The sequence below is a fragment of the Bufo bufo genome, chromosome 9 (assembly GCF_905171765.1).
Source record: "Bufo bufo chromosome 9, aBufBuf1.1, whole genome shotgun sequence".
Classification (NCBI taxonomy): Eukaryota; Metazoa; Chordata; class Amphibia; order Anura; family Bufonidae; genus Bufo; species Bufo bufo.
In genome coordinates, this window is record NC_053397.1 from 125,104,080 (window position 1) to 125,124,571 (window position 20,492).

The 20,492-nt window shown below is 43.0% G+C and overlaps 1 protein-coding gene across 2 annotated transcripts in view; it reads right to left on the minus strand.

Moving 5' to 3' along the window:
* ATF6 (activating transcription factor 6) overlaps positions 1-20,492 on the minus strand; it is a 465,865-nt gene that overhangs the window by 212,101 nt on the left and 233,272 nt on the right. For both annotated transcript variants that reach the window (XM_040407064.1, XM_040407063.1), the window contains exon 7: positions 5,853-6,031. In XM_040407064.1, coding sequence (XP_040262998.1) covers positions 5,853-6,031 — 179 coding nt within the window. The remainder of the gene's footprint in view (positions 1-5,852; positions 6,032-20,492) is intronic.

A 20,492-nucleotide genomic window follows, 5' to 3' on the forward strand; every position in this document is an offset into this window, starting at 1 on the left:
AGTACGGAGATACCCCATGTGTGACACTTTTTTGCAGCCTAGGTGGGCAAAGGGGCCCACATTCCAAAGAGCACCTTTCGGATTTCACAGGTCATTTACCTACTTACCACACATTAGGGCCCCTAGAATGCCAGGGCAGTATAACTACCCCACAAGTGACCCCATTTTGGAAAGAAGACACCCCAAGGTATTCCGTGAGGGGCATGGCGAGTTCCTAGACTTTTTTATTTTTTTGCCACAAGTTAGCGGAAAATGATGATTTTTTTTTTTTTCTTACAAAGTCTCATATTCCACTAACTTGTGACAAAAAATAAAAACTTCCATGAACTCACTATGCCCATCAGCGAATACCTTGGGGTGTCTTCTTTCCAAAATGGGGTCACTTGTGGGGTAGTTATACTGCCCTGGCATTCTAGGGGCTCAAATGTGTGGTAAGAAGTTTGAAATCAAAATGTGTAAAAAATGACCGGTGAAATCCGAAAGGTGCTCTTTGGAATGTGGGCCCCTTTGCCCACCTAGGCTGCAAAAAAGTGTCACACATGTGGTATCTCCGTACACAGGAGAAGTTGGGCAATGTGTTTTGGGGTGTCATTTTACATATACCCATGCTGGGTGAGAGAAATATCTTGGCAAACGACAACTTTTCCCATTTTTTTATACAAAGTTGTCATTTGACAGAGATATTTCTCTCACCCAGCATGGGTATATGTAAAAAGACACCCCAAAACACATAGCCCTACTTCTCCTGAGTACGGCAATACCACATGTGTGACACTTTTTTGCAGCCTAGGTGGGCAAAGGGGCCCAAATTCTAAAGAGCACCTTTAGGATTTCACAGGGCATTTTTAAACACATTTGGATTTCAAACTACTTCTCACGCATTAGGGCCCCTAAAATGCCAGGGCAGTATAAATACCCTACAAGTGACCCCATTTTGGAAAGAAAACACCCCAAGGTATTCCGTGAGGAACATGGCGAGTTCATAGAAGTTTTTTTTTTTTTGGCACAAGTTAGCGGAAATAGATTTTTTTTATTTTTTTTTCTCACAAAGTCTCCCCTTCCGCTAACTTGTGACAAAAAGTTAAATCTTTCATTGACTCAATATGCCCCTCAGCGAATACCTTGGGGTGTCTTCTTTCCGAAATGGGGTCATTTGTGGGGTGTGTTTACTGTTCTGGTATTTTGGGCAAGGCTAAATTGTGAGCAACCCTGTAAAGCCTAAAGGTACTCGTTGGACTTTCGGCCCCTTTACGCACCTAGGCTGCAAAAAAGTGTCACACATGTGGTATCGCCGTACTCAGGAGAAGTTGGGCAATGTGTTTTGGGGTGTCTTTTTACATATACCCATGCTGGGTGAGAGAAATATCTCTGTAAATTACAACTTTTTACATTTTTTTTTATACAAAGTTGTCAATTTACAGAGATATTCCTCTCACCCAGCATGGGTATATGTAAAAATACACCCCAAAACACATTGCCCTACTTCTCCTGAGTACAGCGATACCACATGTGTGACACTTTTTTGCAGCCTAGGTGAGCAAAGGGGCCCAAATTCCAATGAGAATCTTTACGATTTCACAGGGCATTTTTTACGCATTTGGATTCCAAACTACTTCTCATGCTTTAGGTCCCCTAAAGTGCCAGGGCAGTATAAATACTCCACAAGTGACCCCATTTTGGAAAGAAGACACCCCATGGTATTCCGTGAGGGGCATGGAGAGTTCCTAGAATATTTTTTTTTTGCCACAAGTTAGCGGAAAATGATTGTTTTTTCTCTCACAAAGTCTCATATTCCACTAACTTGTGACCAAAAATAAAATTTTACATGAACTCGCCATGCCCCTCACGAAATACCTTGGGGTGTCTTCTTTCCGAAATGGGGTCACTTGTGGGGTATTTATACTGCCCTGGCATTTTAGGGGCCCTAAAGCGTGAGAAGAAGTCTGGAATATAAATGTCTAAAAAATTTTACGCATTTGGATTCTGTGAGGGGTATGGTGAGTTCATGTGAGAGTTTATTTTTTGTCACAAGTTAGTGGAATATGAGACTTTGTAAAAAAAAAAAAAAAAAAAATCAATTTCCGCTAACTTGTGACAAAAAAAAAAAATCTATGAACTCTTTTTATAGCGCCGCAGCGATTTTACGGTGTTTTTGCAGTGATCATAAAAAAATAAAATTCTGTCACTGCGGTGGGGCGGACTGAACGCAAGTGTGCGCACAAGATCAGGCCTGATCGGGCGAACACTGCGTTTTTTGTAGAGCCTATAGAACATGTCCTTTTCTTGTCCGCAATTGCGGACAAGAAAAGGCATTTTCTATATAGTTCTGGCAATGAGCGGATCCGCAAAATGCGAAAAGCACATTGCCGGTGTCCGTGTTTTGCGGATCCGCGGTGTCCGTGTTTTGCGGATCCGCAAAACACATACGGACATCTGAATGGAGCCTTACAGGGGGGTGATCAATGACAGGGGGGTGATCAGGGAGTCTATATGGGGTGATCACCCCCCTGTAAGGCTCCATTCAGACGTCCGTATGTGTTTTGCGGATCCGCGGGTCCGCAAAGCACATACTGACGTCTGAATGGAGCCTTACAGGGGGGTGATCAATGACAGGGGGATGATCAGGGAGTCTAATATGGGGTGATCACCCCCCTGTCATTGATCACCCCCCTGTAAGACTCCATTCAGACGTCCGTATGTGTTTTGCGGATCCGCGGATCCGCAAAACACATACTGACGTCTGAATGGAGCCTTACAGGGGGGTAATCAATGACAGGTGGGTGATCAGGGAGTCTATATAGGGTGATCAGGGGTTAATAAGTGACCGGGGGGGTTTAGTGTAGTTGTGATGGGTGCTACTTACAGAGCTGCCTGTGTCCTCTGGTGGTCGATCCAAGCAAAAGGGACCACCAGAGGACCAGTTAGCAGGTATATTAGACGCTGTTATCAAATCAGCGTCTAATATACAGTACAGACCAAAAGTTTGGACACACCTTCTCATTCAAAGAGTTTTCTTTATTTTCATGACTATGAAAATTGTAGATTCACACTGAAGGCATCAAAACTATGAATTAACACATGTGGAATTATATACATAACAAACAAGTGTGAAACAACTGAAAATATGTCATATTCTAGGTTCTTTAAAGTAGCCACCTTTTGCTTTGATTACTGCTTTGCACACTCTTGGCATTCTCTTGATGAGCTTCAAGAGGTAGTCCCCTGAAATGTTTTTCACTTCACAGGTGTGCCCTGTCAGGTTTAATAAGTGGGATTTCTTGCCTTATAAATGGGGTTGGGACCATCAGTTGCGTAGAGGAGAAGTCAGGTGGATACACAGCTGATAGTCCTACTGAATAGACGGTTAGAATTTGTATTATGGCAAGAAAAAACCAGCTAAGTAAAGAAAAACTAGCGGCCATCATTACTTTAAGAAATGAAGGTCAGTCAGTCAGCCGAAAAATTGGGAAAACTTTGAAAGTAAGGGCTATTTGACCATGAAGGAGAGTGATGGGGTGCTGCACCAGATGACCTGGCCTCCACAGTCACCGGACCTGAACACAATCGAGATGGTTTGGGGTGAGCTGGACCGCAGAGTGAAGGCAAAAGGGCCAACAAGTGCTAAGCATCTCTGGGAACTCCTTCAAGACTGTTGGAAGACCATTTCAGGGGACTACCTCTTGAAGCTCATCAAGAGAATGCTAAGAGTGTGCAAAGCAGTAATCAAAGCAAAAGGTGGCTACTTTGAAGAACCTAGAATATGACATATTTTCAGTTGTTTCACACTTGTTTGTTATGTATATAATTCCACATGTGTTAATTCATAGTTTTGATGCCTTCATAGTCATAAAAATAAAGAAAACTCTTTGAATGAGAAGGTGTGTCCAAACTTTTGGTCTGTACTGTACCTTTAAGGGGTTATAAAAATCGCATCTACAGCCTGCCAGCGAATGATCGCCGCTGGCAGGCTGCAGATCCACTCGTTTACCTTCGGTTCCTGTGAACGCGCGCTCCTGTGTGCGTGCGTTCACAGGAAATCTCGCCTCTCGCGAGATGACGCGCCGGCGCGTCCAGGAGGAATGAATCGACCGCCTCCGGAACGCAATCCTGCGTTAGGCGGTTAAGAGCTATCATTTTTTTATTTTTTGTTGAAGGAGCTGCGTGAAGGCTTATTTTGTGCAGGACAAGCTGTAGTTTTTATTGGTACCATTTTGGGGTACATTTGGCTTTCTGGTTGCTATTTATCGAATTTTTTGGGAGGCGATGTGACAAAAAAGCAGTTTGGTGTCAATTTTCTTAAAATTTTTTTTACACTGTTCACTTGATGGGGTAGATCATGTGATATTGTTATAGATCCCGTCATTACGGATGCAACCATACCAAATATGTCCAATTTTTATTTATTTATTTATTTACACAATAAAAACATTCTTAGAAAAAAAAATAATGGTGTTTTTGTGTTGCCATTTTTTTAGAGCCATATTTTTATTTTATTTTTCTGGCTATAGTCTTGTGTGAGGACTTGTTTTTTGCGGGATGAGGGGATGTTTTTAATTGTTACTATTTTGGAGTACATACAAATTTTTGATTGATTAACGTTATGTTTTTTGGGAGGTGAGCTCACAAAAAAAATCTGTTTTGGTGCAATGTTTATTTGTTTATTTTTTTATAGCTATCACCTGATGGGGTAGATCATATGATATTATTTTAGAGTCGGTCGTTGTGGACGCGGTGATATCAAATATGTCTCTTATTTTTTTTCTTCTATTTTTAACATTTTTTAAATAACGGATTTGGGGGGGATTTTATTTTTAATTTTTTATATATGAAACGTTTTCGTTTTTTTTATTTTTATTTTACACTTTGCGTCCCCCACAAGGTCATACGAGATCTCTGGGGACATTTAACTTTTTTTTTTTTTTAACTATTGATATCTCCTGTAACTGGGGCTGACATAGTAGCCCCAGTTAAAGGGGAAATACACCCCCCCAGAGAGGCTGTACAGCATAATACAGCGCTGTACAGCCTCAGTGCAGGGCTGATCAAGGTCTGTGGAAGACCCAACAGTTCCTGCACTCCCCCGGCCACGGTAGTCACATGACCACCGGGCCTGGACAGGAAGCGGCAGATCGCTTCCTGATCTATGTACACAGTGCTCCTACAGTGCTGTGTATACAGCGATATAGAAGGCAGGGACACCCAGGAACGGTCCCTGCCTTCTTTCTGGGGTGCCCTGCTGTCACAGATTAGCATGCAGCTGCGATCTCTGAAAGGAAGTTCCAGAACGTCCATTTAGAGATAAACCTGACCGCCAAGGACATTTATAGTCAATGGGGAGTCTAGTAGTGGTTAAAAAGGGACACAAATTAGTGGGAAAGGGGCCTGGTGTAATGTCTCTTTGTTCACCAAACGCCGCCAAAGTTTATAAAAAAAATAAATAAAAAAAATACTAAACTTTAGGATGCGTTCACATGTAATGGATTAACAGAGGATTTGTCGCTGTTGATTAGTGCACAGTAAATCTGCAGTGTTTTACACATGCAGCAAAGTGGATGACATTTTAAGAAATCTGATCAATATGCTGCAAAAAAATTAAAAAATAAAAAGTAGCATAAGTTGACCAGCAGTGCGGGCTCTAAATTTGCATCATGAGTTTTGTGGCTGTACCATTAGGCAATCTATAGATGTATCAGATTTATCAAACAACCCGAGACACGGTGATAATTCGAGTACATGTAAAGACTCCTTGTCTAGATGTCTACTCTGTCTGGTAAATCTGGCCACTGAACGTACAATAAAAACTGAAGGAGTGTCATTTGACACTATGACAACACATGCTGCTCAGTACTTACATCAGTTCCACAATCTGTTGTCTGGATTGACGTCTGTGAAAGTTTTTTGACCTGTGAAGTTTTGGTATGTGACAGCAGGTTTATGGATGGTGCCCCACTTACAGTGAGCACAGGCTGTGAAGTTACAATCCCAGTGCCAGAAAGCTGAACAACAGCAGAAGGAGTTAAAATAACTTGACCTGGTAAAAAAGAAGAAACAGTCACTAAATAAAGCACAGCTCAGACTTCCATATACAGGTGAATATGCATCAGTAACCCCTTAACGACAGAGATATTCCATTTTCGCTGCCTTCCTGGAATCATAACTTTTAAATTTTTCCGTTCACATACACATCTAGAGGCTTGCTTTTTGTGGGGCAAGTTGTGCTTTCTAAAGTCACTATTTAGTATTGCATATGATGTAGTGGGAAGCTGGAAAAAAATTATAAATGGGGTGAAATTGAAGAAAATAAAATTGTTCCATAGTTTTAGGAGTTTCATTTTTACAGTGTTCCCTATGTGGTGAAACTGAACTGTTCTCTTCATTCTCCAGGTCATTACAATTACAGTAATACCACATTTATACGTTTTTCTTGTGTTTTAATATGGGGAAAAAAATATATATATTTTTTTATATTTCCATCTACGGAGAGGTGTGAGGGCTCATTTCTTGTGGAACGATCTGTAGTTTTTATTGATACTATTTTGGAGCGTGAACAACTTTTTGATCACTTTGTGTTACAAATTTTTGGAAGACTTCAGTTCATTTCCCCCTAACACTGCAATGAATTAGAACTGTCGTGTTTTTCAATTTTCTTAGAACTACAGCTTTAATAGCCTGGAACTCCTCAAAGCGACCCCAGCTATTAGAGAGAAAGAAAGGCTTCTGTTATTGGCAGACACATGGTAGCTATGGTACCATATCCGTGCACCATCTCTGAAGAGATGACAGGCACCATACATGAACGGCACATGTCGTTAAGGGGTTAACCATGCATCATGAATTTAAACAAGTGCCACATATAGAATCTAAAGGTTAGATAATTTAAAGTTGGGGAACAGGATGGAAAGTTTTAATTCCTAGTTGTCTGTCTGTGTAAGGGGGTACTGACAGCAGGAAGACTTAAAGACATACTACCACATACATTTTTATTATCTGACCTGTTAGAAAGGTACATGATGTATACTGTAATGAAGGTACTCTTCTTACCATTGATTGTAACTGAGTTATAACCTCCTTTCTGATCCTCAGCTGTGTCATGTGACCAACACTCTGACTCATCCAATCACACAGGACCTTATGTGTGGACAGGAATCCAGGTTCTCTATGTATTCCTATGGGAGCCTCAATGTCAGTCTCTTAGGAATGACTAGAGAAGTAACTGACTTCCTGGCCTGTGTCAGTTGGAGATCAGAGTGTTGGTCAGATGAAAAAGCTGAGGATCAGAAGGGAGGTTATGACTCACAGATACAGTCCCTGATAAGATTACCTTCACCACAGTTTAAATCATGTTTCTTTCCAACAGGTCAGAGAATAAAAATATTTATGGGACCGCTTCTTTAACAGTGACAGGCTCTCCTACATACAGCCTTCTAGTGACCTCAGGAGAGTGATTCGTGAACTTGTTCATGTCATAACCCACAATACTAATTAGCGATGTGTGCTCTTGGACTTTCACTTCTAAGGAGATCTATAGTCAGGTCCATAAAGATTGGGACATCGACACAATTCTAACATTTATGGCTCTATACACTACCACAATGGATTTGAAATGAAACAAACAAGATGTGCTTTAACTGCAGACTGTCAGTGTGACAAACTGCCATTTGCCACTGGGCATTGTAGAAAACTTATCGCTAGCCTCCTGCCCTACGATTATGGCCCCGGGACATATTACCTTCTTCCATACTGAACTTTCAGCTCCAGAGACTAAGTCCCGTTCGAAGATGGGACTTAGTAGTTTTTCTGCATGAAATTGAACGACCGCACAGCCCAAATCTATGGAACTGTTTTGGGCAGGAAATTGTGCTTGCGGTCGGTCATAAAGGACTTACACTAAACTTTTGATCCGCTGGAGGGATTTGTGTGATTTTTGGAAGTGTTTATGTTTGATGTATGCTGAGTTTAAATATGTAATTTTTATGGAGATGGAATGTATGGTTTTAAAGTTACAGTGTATGTTTAAAAAATGTATTTTTACTGTCTGTGATAGTTATGTTAATCCATAATTATATCCCAGACAGAAAAGAGGATTTTGTGTATTTGGGTGGTAATTCCTGCCCTATTGTTCCCACATGTGTATTCGTGATTTCCCTTTGTCCTGAGAGATAATTGAATTGCGCTTCGGGTGTCTCCAGGGCAGAGAGGAGGAAACCATGATGCATTGTGGGGACCTGCATAAATACGGGCGGGTAGCCCTCAATAAAGCTAGGAAGCGTCCATTAACGGAAGCGGATCCGTTACAGTCAGCTTTGAGGGTATTTACATCCAAATCAGGTGAATAGTGTAAGAATTACAACAGTTTGCATATGTGCCTCCCACTTGTTAAGGGACCAAAAGTAATGGTACAAAATCATAATCATAAATCAAACTTTCACTTTTTAACCTCCTTGACGGTATTCCCGAGCGTGACTCGGGGTTAATTTTCGCTGCCAGAAGCGGTAACCCCGAGTCACGCTCGGGGTACATTGCAGAGGGAGCGGCGGGTGTCTTTACCTAATCCCGGCGATCCAGAGATGTTCCCCGCTGTGATCGCCGGTGAGAGCTCCGGCGGATGTCTCATCTCTCTTCCTGGTTTCGTCTCTGTGAGCCGCAGCACCTCACAGAGGCGGAACTGGGCGGGAGATTAAAAAAAAAAAAAATACATTGTATAAAAGTCAAACACACACATAAAGTTAGGTGATACAGTGGAATCCTGTCAGATTACACTATGACCTCAGATTTGACAGATTTGACATCTGATCATTCTACACTGCCCTGGCTGCCCTTTTAGCTGTTTTTTCTAAGCAAAAAAATGGTACCGCTTTTGGAACAAAATTCCTGACATAATCATACCGCCAGGGAGGTTAATACTTGGTTGCAAACCCTTTGCAGTCAATTACAGCCTGAAGTCTGGAACACATAGACATCACCAGACACCGGGTTTCATCCCTGGTGATGCTCTGCCAGGCCTCTACTGCCACTGTCTTCAGTTCTTGATTGTTCTTGGGGCATTTTCCCTTCAGTTTTGTCTTCAGCAAGTTAAATGAATGCTCAATCGGATTCAGGTCAGGTGATTGACTTGGCTATTGCATAACATTCCACTTCTTTCCCTTAAGGGCTGTTTCACACGAGCGGATGCCGTGCGTGACATCCGCTCCGTGAATGACAGCCAAGACCCGATGCAGACTGCAGAAGCACGGAGCATTAATATGATTGATAATGCTCCGTGCCTCACTGTGATCTCTTTACTATGAAATCACAGTGAGATAAAGTTGTCACTGTGATTTCGTAGTAAAGAGATCACAGAGAGGCACGGAGCATTATCAATCATGTTAATGCTCCGTGCTTCTGCATCGGGTCTTGGCTGTCATTCACGGAGCGGATGTCACACACGGCATCTGCTTGTGTGAAACAGCCCTAACAAGCTCTTTGGTTTCTTTTGCAGTATGCTTTGGGTCATTGTCCATCTGCACTGTGAAGCGCCGTCCAATGATTACTGAAGTATTTGGCTGAATATGAGCAAATATTGCCCGAAACAAGGGGTGCACCGAAATGAAAATTCTGGTCCGAAACCGAAACTTCAGTATGCCCTTGACCGAAAACCGAAAACTGCCTTTTTGCCCAAATACTTTTAAAATACTTTTTTTTTAATGATTTTATTATAATTCTTTTTCATGAATTTAATAAATCATATTATATAACATGGTGCTTCCTCATACACAAGTGATTGTACAAAACAACATGTACAAGTGATTGTAAAAAACAACAGTGCAAGAAACAGTTGTAAACCAACCTCAAACTGTAAACAGACGTAGCCTCAGGTCAAGAACAAATTTTTGCTGGGCTACACAATTTTTTTTAAATGTAAATAAAATAACACACACAACTTGGACTGCTTTCTATTTAAGTAAAAGTGGCAGGTTTCTTTTCAAGAACAAAAGTTGCTCAGCTTTCTCGCATGTTATGGGGGGGGGATCTGTGGATGACGGACACTGTTATGGGGGGGATCTGTGGATGACGGACACTGTTATGGGGGGGGATCTGTGGATGACGGACACTGTTATGGGGGGGGGGATCTGTGGATGACGGGAACACTGTTATGGGGGGGGGATCTGTGGATGACGGACACTGTTATTGGGGGGGGATCTGTGGATGACGGACACTGTTACAGGGGGATCTATGGCTGGCACTGTTACAGGGGGGGGGGGATCTGTGGCTGGCACTTTACAAGAGGGGATCTGCGGATGGCACTGTTATGGGCTGGGGGGATCTGTGGGTGGCACTGTTATATATGTGCCATCCACAGACCCCACAGACCATAACAGTGCCATCCACAGACCCCCCCCAGCCCATAACAGTGACATCCACAGACGACCCCCCCCAGCCCATAACTGTGACATCCACAGACCCCCCCAGCCCATAACTGTGCCATCCACAGATCGGCCCCGCCCCCCCCCCCCCCCCCCCCCCCCCCGCCCCGCTGCCGCCAGTATACAAATATAAGATGTTATATTCATTTATTGGTTATTAAACATGCCCCCCTCAGTCCTATTACTACCTTACATCCTAATCGCATCTGTAGAATTCAGGCAGCCCAAGCCGGGCGGCGGCGCGTCTCTCACTGACGTCACTTGCCTGCGCCGCCGGCTTCATTCAGGCACATGACAAGAGTTACGCTGCCGCCCGCCTGGCCTGCCTGAATTCTACAGATGCGATTAGGATGTAAGGTAGTAATAGGACTGAGGGGGCATGTTTAATAACCAATAAATTAATATGACATCTTATATTAGTATACCGAGCGGTGGGGCGGGGCTATACTACACTGACTGCACCGCCCCGCCGCTATTGCCAGCCACCAGATCCTTCCTCCCAGTCCCTCCCCGAGTCCCTGCTCGCTCCTACATCGCAGCTTGCGATGTTAAAACGGCAAGCATTCGCCCCATAAGAAGCAGGGGCATTTCTCCCCCATTTTGGGAAGAAAAAGTGCGTCTTATGGGGCGAAAAATATGGTACTGGTGGGTGACAAATCCCACAAATCCCAAACCCCATATTTTCTGCCGATATGTACAATATCGGCCGAAATGGATTAGGCCCATTTTCGGCCGATATTTTCGGCCGCCGGAATTTCGGTGCACCCTACCCGAAACACTTCAGAATTCATCTGCTGCTTTTGTCAGCAGTCACATCATCAATAAATACAAGAGAACCAGTTCCATTGGCAGCCATACATGCCCACGCTATGACATACCACCACCATGCTTCACTGATGAGGTGGTATGCTTAGGATCATGAGCAGTTCCTTTCCTTCTCCATACTCTTCTCTTCCCATCACTCTGGTACAAATTGATCTTGGTCTCATCTGTTATAGGATGTTGTTCCAGAACTGTGAAGGCTTTTTTAGATGTCGTTTGGCAAACTCTAATCTGGCCTTCCTGTTTTTGAGGCTCACCAATGGTTTTACATCTTGTGGTTGAACCTCTGTATTCACTCTGGAGAAGTCTTCTCTTGATTGTTTGTTTGACACACATCACCTACCTCCTGGAGTGTGTTCTTGATCTGGCCAACTGTTGTGAAGGGTGTTTTCTTCACCAGGAAAATAATTTTTCGGTCATCCACCACAGTTGTTTTCCGTGGTCTTCTCCGGGTCTTTTGGTGTTACTGGCTCCCCGGTGCGTTCCTTCTTTTTAAGAATGTTCCAAACCGTTGTTTTGGCACGCCTAATGTTTTTGCTATCTCTCTGAAGGGTTTGTTTTGTTTTTTTCAGCCTAATGATGGCTTGCTTCACTGATAGTGACAGCTCTTTGGATCTCATCTTGAGAGTTGACAGCAACATATTCCAAATGCAAATAGCACACTTGAAATTAACTCTGGACCTTTTATCTGCTCATTGTAATTGGTTATAATGAAGGAATAACACACACCTGGTCATGGAACAGCTGAGAAGCCAATTGTCCCATTACTTTTGGTCCTTAAACAAGTGGGAGGCACATATGCAACAGTTGTAATTCCTACACCATCACCTGATTTGGATGTAAATACCCTCAAATTAAAGACTGACAGTCTGCAGTTCAGGCTACTTTCACAACTAGCGTTCAGAGCGGTCCGTCTGATGTCTGCTCAGACGGATCCGCTCCTATAATAGCAGACGTTTGTATCCGTTCAGAACGGATCCGTCTGCATTATAGTTTGAAAAAAATTCTAAGTTGTGAAAGTAGCCTGAACGGATCCGTCCAGACTTTATCATTGAAAGTCAATGGGGACGGATCCGTTTGAAGATTGAGCCATTTGGTGTCATCTTCAAACGGATCCGCCCCCATTTGACTTACAATGTAAGTCAATGGGGACGGATCCGCTTGCCTCCGCACGGCCAGGCGGACACCCGAACGCTGCAAGCAGCGTTCAGGTGTCCGCTCGCTGAGCGGAGCGGAGGCTGAACGCTGGCAGACTGATGCATTCTCAGCGGATCCGCGTCCACTGAGAATGCATTAGGGCTGGACGGTTGTGTTCGGGGCCGCTTGTGAGCCCCTTCAAACGGAGATCACGAGCGGACACCCGAACGCAGGTGTAAAAGTAGCCTAAAGCACATCTTGTTCATTTCATTTCAAATCCATTGTGGTGGCGTTATAAAGCCAAAAAAGTTAGAATTGTGTTGATTAACCATTATTTATGGACCAGACTGTATTATTCAACTAGGGGTGTGAGAAGATGAGCAGCTGTAACTCAACATCTAGCGTGTAATCAGGCTACTTGTTAACTCCATGACTCACAGTTTCATTGCCATCTGGATTGTAAGACTTTTGCAGTCATTTATGACAATGGTTGTAAAGTAGAACTGACTAGTTGCCCATAGCAACCTATCCAATTTCACCTTTCCTTATTATTCGAAAAAGAACTGGATCGCACATCAGCTGCTTTACTTTGATCTCAAAGAAAGGACAGATTCTCTATACATATACAGAAAAGAAAAATATGCTATGCTTTGATCTCATCCTGCTACTTAGCAGAAGACAGCGCTACTTGGCGCATGTGTACTGCCTCATATACTACATGCTAACTGAGGCATTAGTGTACATTTTGATCAAAAGGCATGACCCTACCATGCTCTTAGTTGGAGTTCCTGAGAGCTTTGGCAACGGTTCTCAAGGTGCGGTGCTGCGTAGGTGGGCTGTTGTCGCTGTTCTGGTGGGTTGGGGGGACCCAGTGCTAGGTTTAACTTTGTCAGGCAGCAGGGGTGCTGTTTTGGCTGCTGGGTCCCACCGCCTGCCCGGGTCGGCGCCACAGTGTCGGTGGTCTCCACACAGTGCTGTGCCAAATTTAGAGTAGGACCCACTCAGAGGCAACCTTGGCGTGGTGGAGTCGACTTATGCCTTTTGATCAAAATGTACACTAATGCTCAATTAGCATGTAGCATAGGAGGTGGTATACATGCACCAAGTAGCGCTGTCTTCTGCTAAGAAGCAGGGATGAGATCAAAGCATAGCATGTGGATGTGCGATTCAGTTCTTTTTCTTTTTTGTATATATCACCTTTCATTTTTGATTGCTCCATTGGGAAATGAAAGGTGAAATCTGATAGCCTTAGTTGCCCATAGCAACCTACTTTCACACTCACGTTTGGTGCGGATCAGTCAATGGATCTGCACAAACGCATCCGTTCAGATAATACAACCGTCTGCATCCGTTCAGAACGAATCCGTTTGTATTATCTTTAACATAGCCAAAACGGATTAGTCTTGAACACCATGAAAGTCAATGGGGGACGGATCAGTTTTCTATTGTGCCATATTGTGTAAGTGAAAACGGATTCCGTCCCCATTGACTTACATTGTTTGTCAGGATGGATCCGTTTGGCTCAGATTCGTCAGACGGACACCAAAACGCTGCAAGCAGTGTTTTGGTGTCCGACTCCAAAGCAGAATGGAGGCGGAACGGAGCCAAACTGATGCATTGTGAGCGGATCTTTTCCTTTCATAATGCATAGGGCAAAACTGATCCGTTTTGGACCACTTGTGAGAGCCCTGAACGGATCTCACAAACGGAAACCAAAACGCCAGTGTGAAAGTAGCCTAAGCCAGTTCTACTTTACACTAGTTTGATAAATGACAACATTTATCTTCTGTACAGTAAAGTTTTGATTATTTTGTGAAGCTAACGAGTATGTTGACATAGCATATTTGTGCTTCTAAGACTCTTACTGAATAAGAGTTTTAACTACAAACTTTGTTTGTTATGCATTTCTTTACAAAAAGGTACCTTTTGATATAAATTTTCATAAAGGTGCAGCAGTTACCCACCTCAACCAGTGACTGGCTGAAAGGGCCGTTCCTGCATGTGGAGCAGACACCAGGAAGTAGAGAAAAATTTGTGATCAGTAAGATCAGAATGGCAGAGGCAGAGGATCCGCGAGGAGAATTATGACTTCTTTTGCATTCTTTAACCCACTGTGAACCATATATAACCTGAATCAAATTGTCATATACAGTAAGTATAGCAGTAATGCAATCAGATAATCCGTGTTTTCATGTCTGAATATCTTTGCGCATACAGCACTGTGCTGCTACATATAATGTTTGATTTTGCATGTCAGCCATGCTAGCATTTGCTTCATATTACACCAAATGATGTAAAAGTTAGAGTCACAACTGTGGAAATTCAAAACTTCTTCGGCGTCGCAGACCAACCGTGCGATGTGGTTAATTTTCACAATTAGTCTATAAATTCAAAGGTAGTCGCGCTGCTGGGCACACTTCAAAGTGTCAGAGTGCAAAATCAAGGAAAAACAGCAGCTCTTTTCGTGTAGCTATGACACAGACTTCCACCAGCAGGCAATCTCCTCCTGTGGATTACAAAATTGTGCCGCACATAGTGAAGTTCCACTAATCCTAATCTCTTAGATGCTTTTTAATATACTCACAAGAGTCACTAAAATTCAGGCATTGAACAATAAAATCTGTAGCACGGCCCGACCCGGGTTTTGCCAGAATAGCTTTGTCAGGGGCAAATGTCCCACCCTTCCTTGGGCGTTCCTTTATACCGCTGAGGGAGCGGGTAGCACACCCCCTTCCCTTATGTTCATACATTTAAAACATCTACATAAAATTCCAATCATTTTTTCTTGCATAAAATTATAGATCATGATGCATATAATCTATCACACATACTTTCGGTAACGCTACCTCAATCCTAAACACCACATATACCTCTTTTGTGTCCCTATTCACACTGCGGCAGGAACCCGCTATTCAATCAGACATGGTTTCAAATCAAAATAGACATTTAATCCGCTGATTATCTGGGAAGGGGAGGAGGAGGGATTGAGGAATTTTATGAAAGACCTGAATAACAACACTTGGAATTTAGTATTTACTAGTGAGATCAGTTGAGGAGAGGGTTAACATTCCTGGATCATACTATATCCATTGAAGGGAACTCCTTGAAAACCAAACCCTATTTCAAGCCCCACGGATGTCAATGGCTACATTGACACAACCAGTTGTCATTTTGGACCTTGGCTAGAAAATATACCAAAGGGCCAACTGATGAGAATTAGTAGGAATTGCACCGATAAAAAAAAGACTAGGAGGAACAGGGTAAACTGATAAGAAAACGGTTCGAGAAAAGGGGTATGATGAAAGAAAAATACAAAAAATATATGGGGAAGTGCGAGCCAATCGAGGAAAGGAGAACAAAAAGGAGAGAGATGTAAAGAATAAGAAAAAGATTTTAGGTTTACCTCTTTTACCCAATATTCTGCGCCTCAGCTGGTCCAATGAAAAATATGTTAAGAAAAAAACTGGAAGGTCCAAAAAAAATTACCCAACTCTGGGGGATGTAATTCCATAAAAACCCAGCATCCTATATCGGAAGGCCCCTTATATATGCAACTCATTGGTGCACAGCTATATTCCTATTGAAAAGAAAAAAGAAACTAAAAACCAGGTCACATGGTGCGGTTTCTGCATTGCCTGCAGGAACCGCTCCAAAGAGGACAAGAAATGTCGGAATATACAAAAGGTGACTACAGAAAATGGTACAGAATATAATATCAAAGGAGAGATAAGCTGTGAACATGCAGGGGTGTCCCTGCAATCATTTGTATGTAGGGAGGACACTACAAAAATTGAAAACACGGCTGTCACGGCTGAGGATGGGGGAAATCCTCAGCCGTGTGCAGCCCAGGTGGTGGTATGGCTGCTTGACCCAGGAGAACAGGATAGGGAGCAGGTCACCTCCTAACAGCGTCCCTACCCTGACCCTAACTCCTAACTGCATGGGCCGACCTTAAAGGTAGGAGGAACCTCGGATCCCTAACTCACCCTCCGTCCAGTCCCTGCGCTAGGAGTCAGGGTAAGATGACCTACTCCTCCTAGGCACGGAGGAGCAGGAGTCTCAACGGCCAAGCTGTTGGGAAAAAGGGGAAACACAAACAGACTAATGGAAATGGCAGGTGAACTCAGTAGCTCAACCAACCTGCCACAGCCTTGCTGACTGGATCCCTGACACAGAGAAACCAGAACCATTAGCTGCACAAACCAACATAGGAAAATCCCAACAGACCATCACCCAGACATGACACATACAGGTAAGCATAAACTTAATAAGACATAAAACCTGAACTTAAACCTATGACCACAGTGGTGGCTCTCACAGAGGAATGGAAAGCACAGGAGGCTGCCTCAGCTAGCAAGACTGAAGCAACCAACTGAGCCCTGCTAGAGAGAGGGTATATATAGGCCAAAGTGGCCACACCCAAAGGTTGGACACACCCAGTGACATCACACACACACTGGGAAGGAAGTTAACCCTTCCAATGCCACAGAAGGGAAAACACACATACATAAAGGGAAAGTGCACACAATAACATAAAAAGCACATGCACACATACACACATCACACAAAACCGCATGCACAATATAGCAAGCTGCAATGGCACAGCTCAGACTGCTACGCTGCCACATACATACTGTTGCCAGCGGCAACCACAGGTGAGGCAAATACCACAGCCCTCACCTGTGATTGACAACCAAAGAAAACCGCTGACAACCGCATGCGGTTCAGGAATCACGGTCATAGCCATGGCCGTGACAACGGCTCCAAGAACATATAAACATTAAAAAAAGGCCTGGAGAGTCATAGTGTCTCGATGCACTTTAAAAGAAGTCATAATAAGGACCCAAGAGGGCTTTGGTTTGTGGGTTTGGAAAAGGTGGTCCACAATTGGAGGAGTGGTGATATATTTAGTAACATTAAACGCAGAGAGGTAGAGTGGATCTACAGGTTAGATTCACTGCAACCCTGCGAATTAAATGTTGATTTTGATTTGAAACCATGTCTGATTGAATAGCGGGTTCCTGCCGCAGTGTGAATAGGGACACAAAAGAGGTATATGTGGTGTTTAGGATTGAGGTAGTGTTACCGAAGGTATGTGTGATAGATTATATTGTATCATGATCTATAATTTTATGCAAGAAAAATGATTGGAATTTTATGTAGAATGTTTTAAATGTATGAACATAAGGGAAGGGGTGTGCTACCCGGCTCCCTCAGCGGTATAAAGGAACGCCCAAGGAAGGGTGGGACATTTGCCCCTGACAAAGCTATTCTGGTAAAACCCGGGTCGGGCCGTGCTACAGATTTTATTGTTCAATGCCTGAATTTTAGTGACTCTTGTGAGTATATTAAAAAGCATCTAAGAGATTAGGATTAGTGGAACTTCACTATGTGCGGCACAATTTTGTAATCCACAGGAGGAACTCGTTTGTTAGAGATTGCCTGCTGGTGGAAGTCTGTGTCATAGCTACACGAAAAGAGCTGCAGTTTTTCCTTGATTTTGCACTCTGACACTTTGAAGTGAGCCTGGCAGCGTGACTACCTTTGAATTTACATTTGCTTCATATTGTTTGGAGATGCTGGTCTAGCTTTGTTTTTTGCATATAAAATAATACCACTGGATAACCCCTTTAAAGTACTAGTTCTGGCACCTGCAGGCAACATAAGATTGGTGGGAGTGCTGGGTGTCGGACGCTCACCAAACGGACACTTGATAACCTAATCTCAAGAATAGGTGAGCTTGAAAACCCCCTTCGAATAGCCTCTGTCAGCATGATACATAGAGGAATCAACTCGGTAAAGGAGGAAAGCATATTTAAAAGAAGAAAAACTACTACAAGAGGACACAGTTTTAAATTAGAGGGGCAAAGGTTTAAAAGTAATATCAGGAAGTATTACTTTACTGAGAGAGTAGTGGATGCATGGAATAGCCTTCCTGCAGAAGTGGTAGCTGCAAATACAGTGAAGGGGTTTAAGCATGTATGGGATAGGCATAAGGCTATCCTTCATATAAGATAGGGCCAGGGACTATTCATAGGATTCAGATATATTGGGCAGACTAGATGGGCCAAATGGTTCTTATCTGCCGACACATTCTATGTTTCTATTAAACCACGCATACTGTCCAGTAAGGTTGATAATGCTGATAAAAACAATATGTTTGTTTTATATATGCTAAACAGCTGCAGAGATCTCTGTGTTTGTATCCATATACAAATGAGCATGTTGGTGCACCAGGTGCAGGGATGAATCCTTGGAACACTGATTTTGTAACACCTCTGTACACATCCTCCTCCCCTTGATTGACAGGGCTAGACATCAGTATGCTGAGGGCAGAGCTGTGTTCCAGCATGTACAGTCGTGGCCAAAAGTTTTGAGAATTACATAAATATTGGAAATTGGAAAAGTTGCTGCTTAAGTTTTTATAATAGCAATTTGCATATACTCCAGAATGTTATGAAGAGTGATCAGATGAATTGCATAGTCCTTCTTTGCCATGAAAATTAACTTAATCCCAAAAAAAACTTTCCACTGCATTTCATTGATGTCATTAAAGGACCTGCTGAGATCATTTCAGTAATCGTCTTGTTAACTCAGGTGAGAATGTTAACGAGCACAAGGCTGGAGATCATTATGTCAGGCTGATTGGGTTAAAATGGCAGACTTGACATGTTAAAAGGAGGGTGATGCTTGAAATCATTGTTCTTCCATTGTTAACCATGGTGACCTGCAAAGAAACGCGTGCAGCCATCATTGCGTTGCATAAAAATGGCTTCACAGGCAAGGATATTGTGGCTACTAAGATTGCACCTCAATCAACAATTTATAAGATCATCAAGAACTTCAAGGAAAGAGGTTCAATTCTTGTTAAGAAAGCTTCAAGGCATCCAAGAAAGTCCAGGAAGCACCAGGATCGTCTCCTAAAGAGGATTCAGCTGCGGGATCGGAGTGCCACCAGTGCAGAGCTTGCTCAGGAATGGCAGCAGGCAGGTGTGAGCGCATCTGCACGCACAGTGAGGCGAAGACTTTTGGAAGATGGCCTGGTGTCAAGAAGGGCAGCAAAGAAGCCACTTCTCTCCAAAAAAACATCAGGGACAGATTGATCTTCTGCAGAAAGTATGGTGAATGGACTGCCGAGGACTGGGGCAAAGTCATATTCTCCAATGAAGCCTCTTTCCGATTGTTTGGGGCATCTGGAAAAAGGCTTGTCCGGAGAAGAAAAAGTGAGCGCTACCATCAGTCCTGTGTCATGCCAACAGTAAAGCATCCTGAGACCATTCATGTGTGGGGTTGCTTCTCATCCAAGGGAGTGGGCTCACTCACAATTTTGCCCAAAAACACAGCCATGAATAAAGAATGGTACCAAAACACCCTCCAACAGCAACTTCTTCCAACAATCCAACAACAGTTTGGTGAAGAACAATGCATTTTCCAGCACGATGGAGCACCGTGCCATAAGGCAAAAGTGATAACTAAGTGGCTCGGGGACCAAAACGTTGACATTTTGGGTCCATGGCCTGGAAACTCCCCAGATCTTAATCCCATTGAGAACTTGTGGTCAATCCTCAAGAGGCGGGTGGACAAACAAAAACCCACTAATTCTGACAAACTCCAAGAAGTGATTATGAAAGAATGGGTTGCTATCAGTCAGGAATTGGCCCAGAAGTTCATTGAGAGCATGTCCAGTCGAATTGCAGAGGTCCTGAAAAAGAAGGGCCAACACTGCAAATACTGACTCTTTGCATAAATGTCATGTAATTGTCGATAAAAGCCTTTGAAACGTATGAAGTGCGTGTAATTATATTTCACTACATCACAGAAACAACTGAAACAAAGATCTAAAAGCAGTTTAGCAGCAAACTTTGTGAAAACTAATATTTGTGTCATTCTCAAAACTTTTGGCCACGACTGTACATATCATATGCCTTACTTACTTCTTGCAGGATAACAGGCTGAACTGGATGGACAGATATAATTTTTTCAGCCTACAAACTATGTTACTGTGACATTACCATGTTGGGAATAGAGGTTTTCAATGCTTTAAAAAGCTAATACATATTACTGAAACCAGTAATAAGTATTAGCTTCTAAGTTTAGGAAAACCACTTTTCTCAATATGATAAGGCTGTA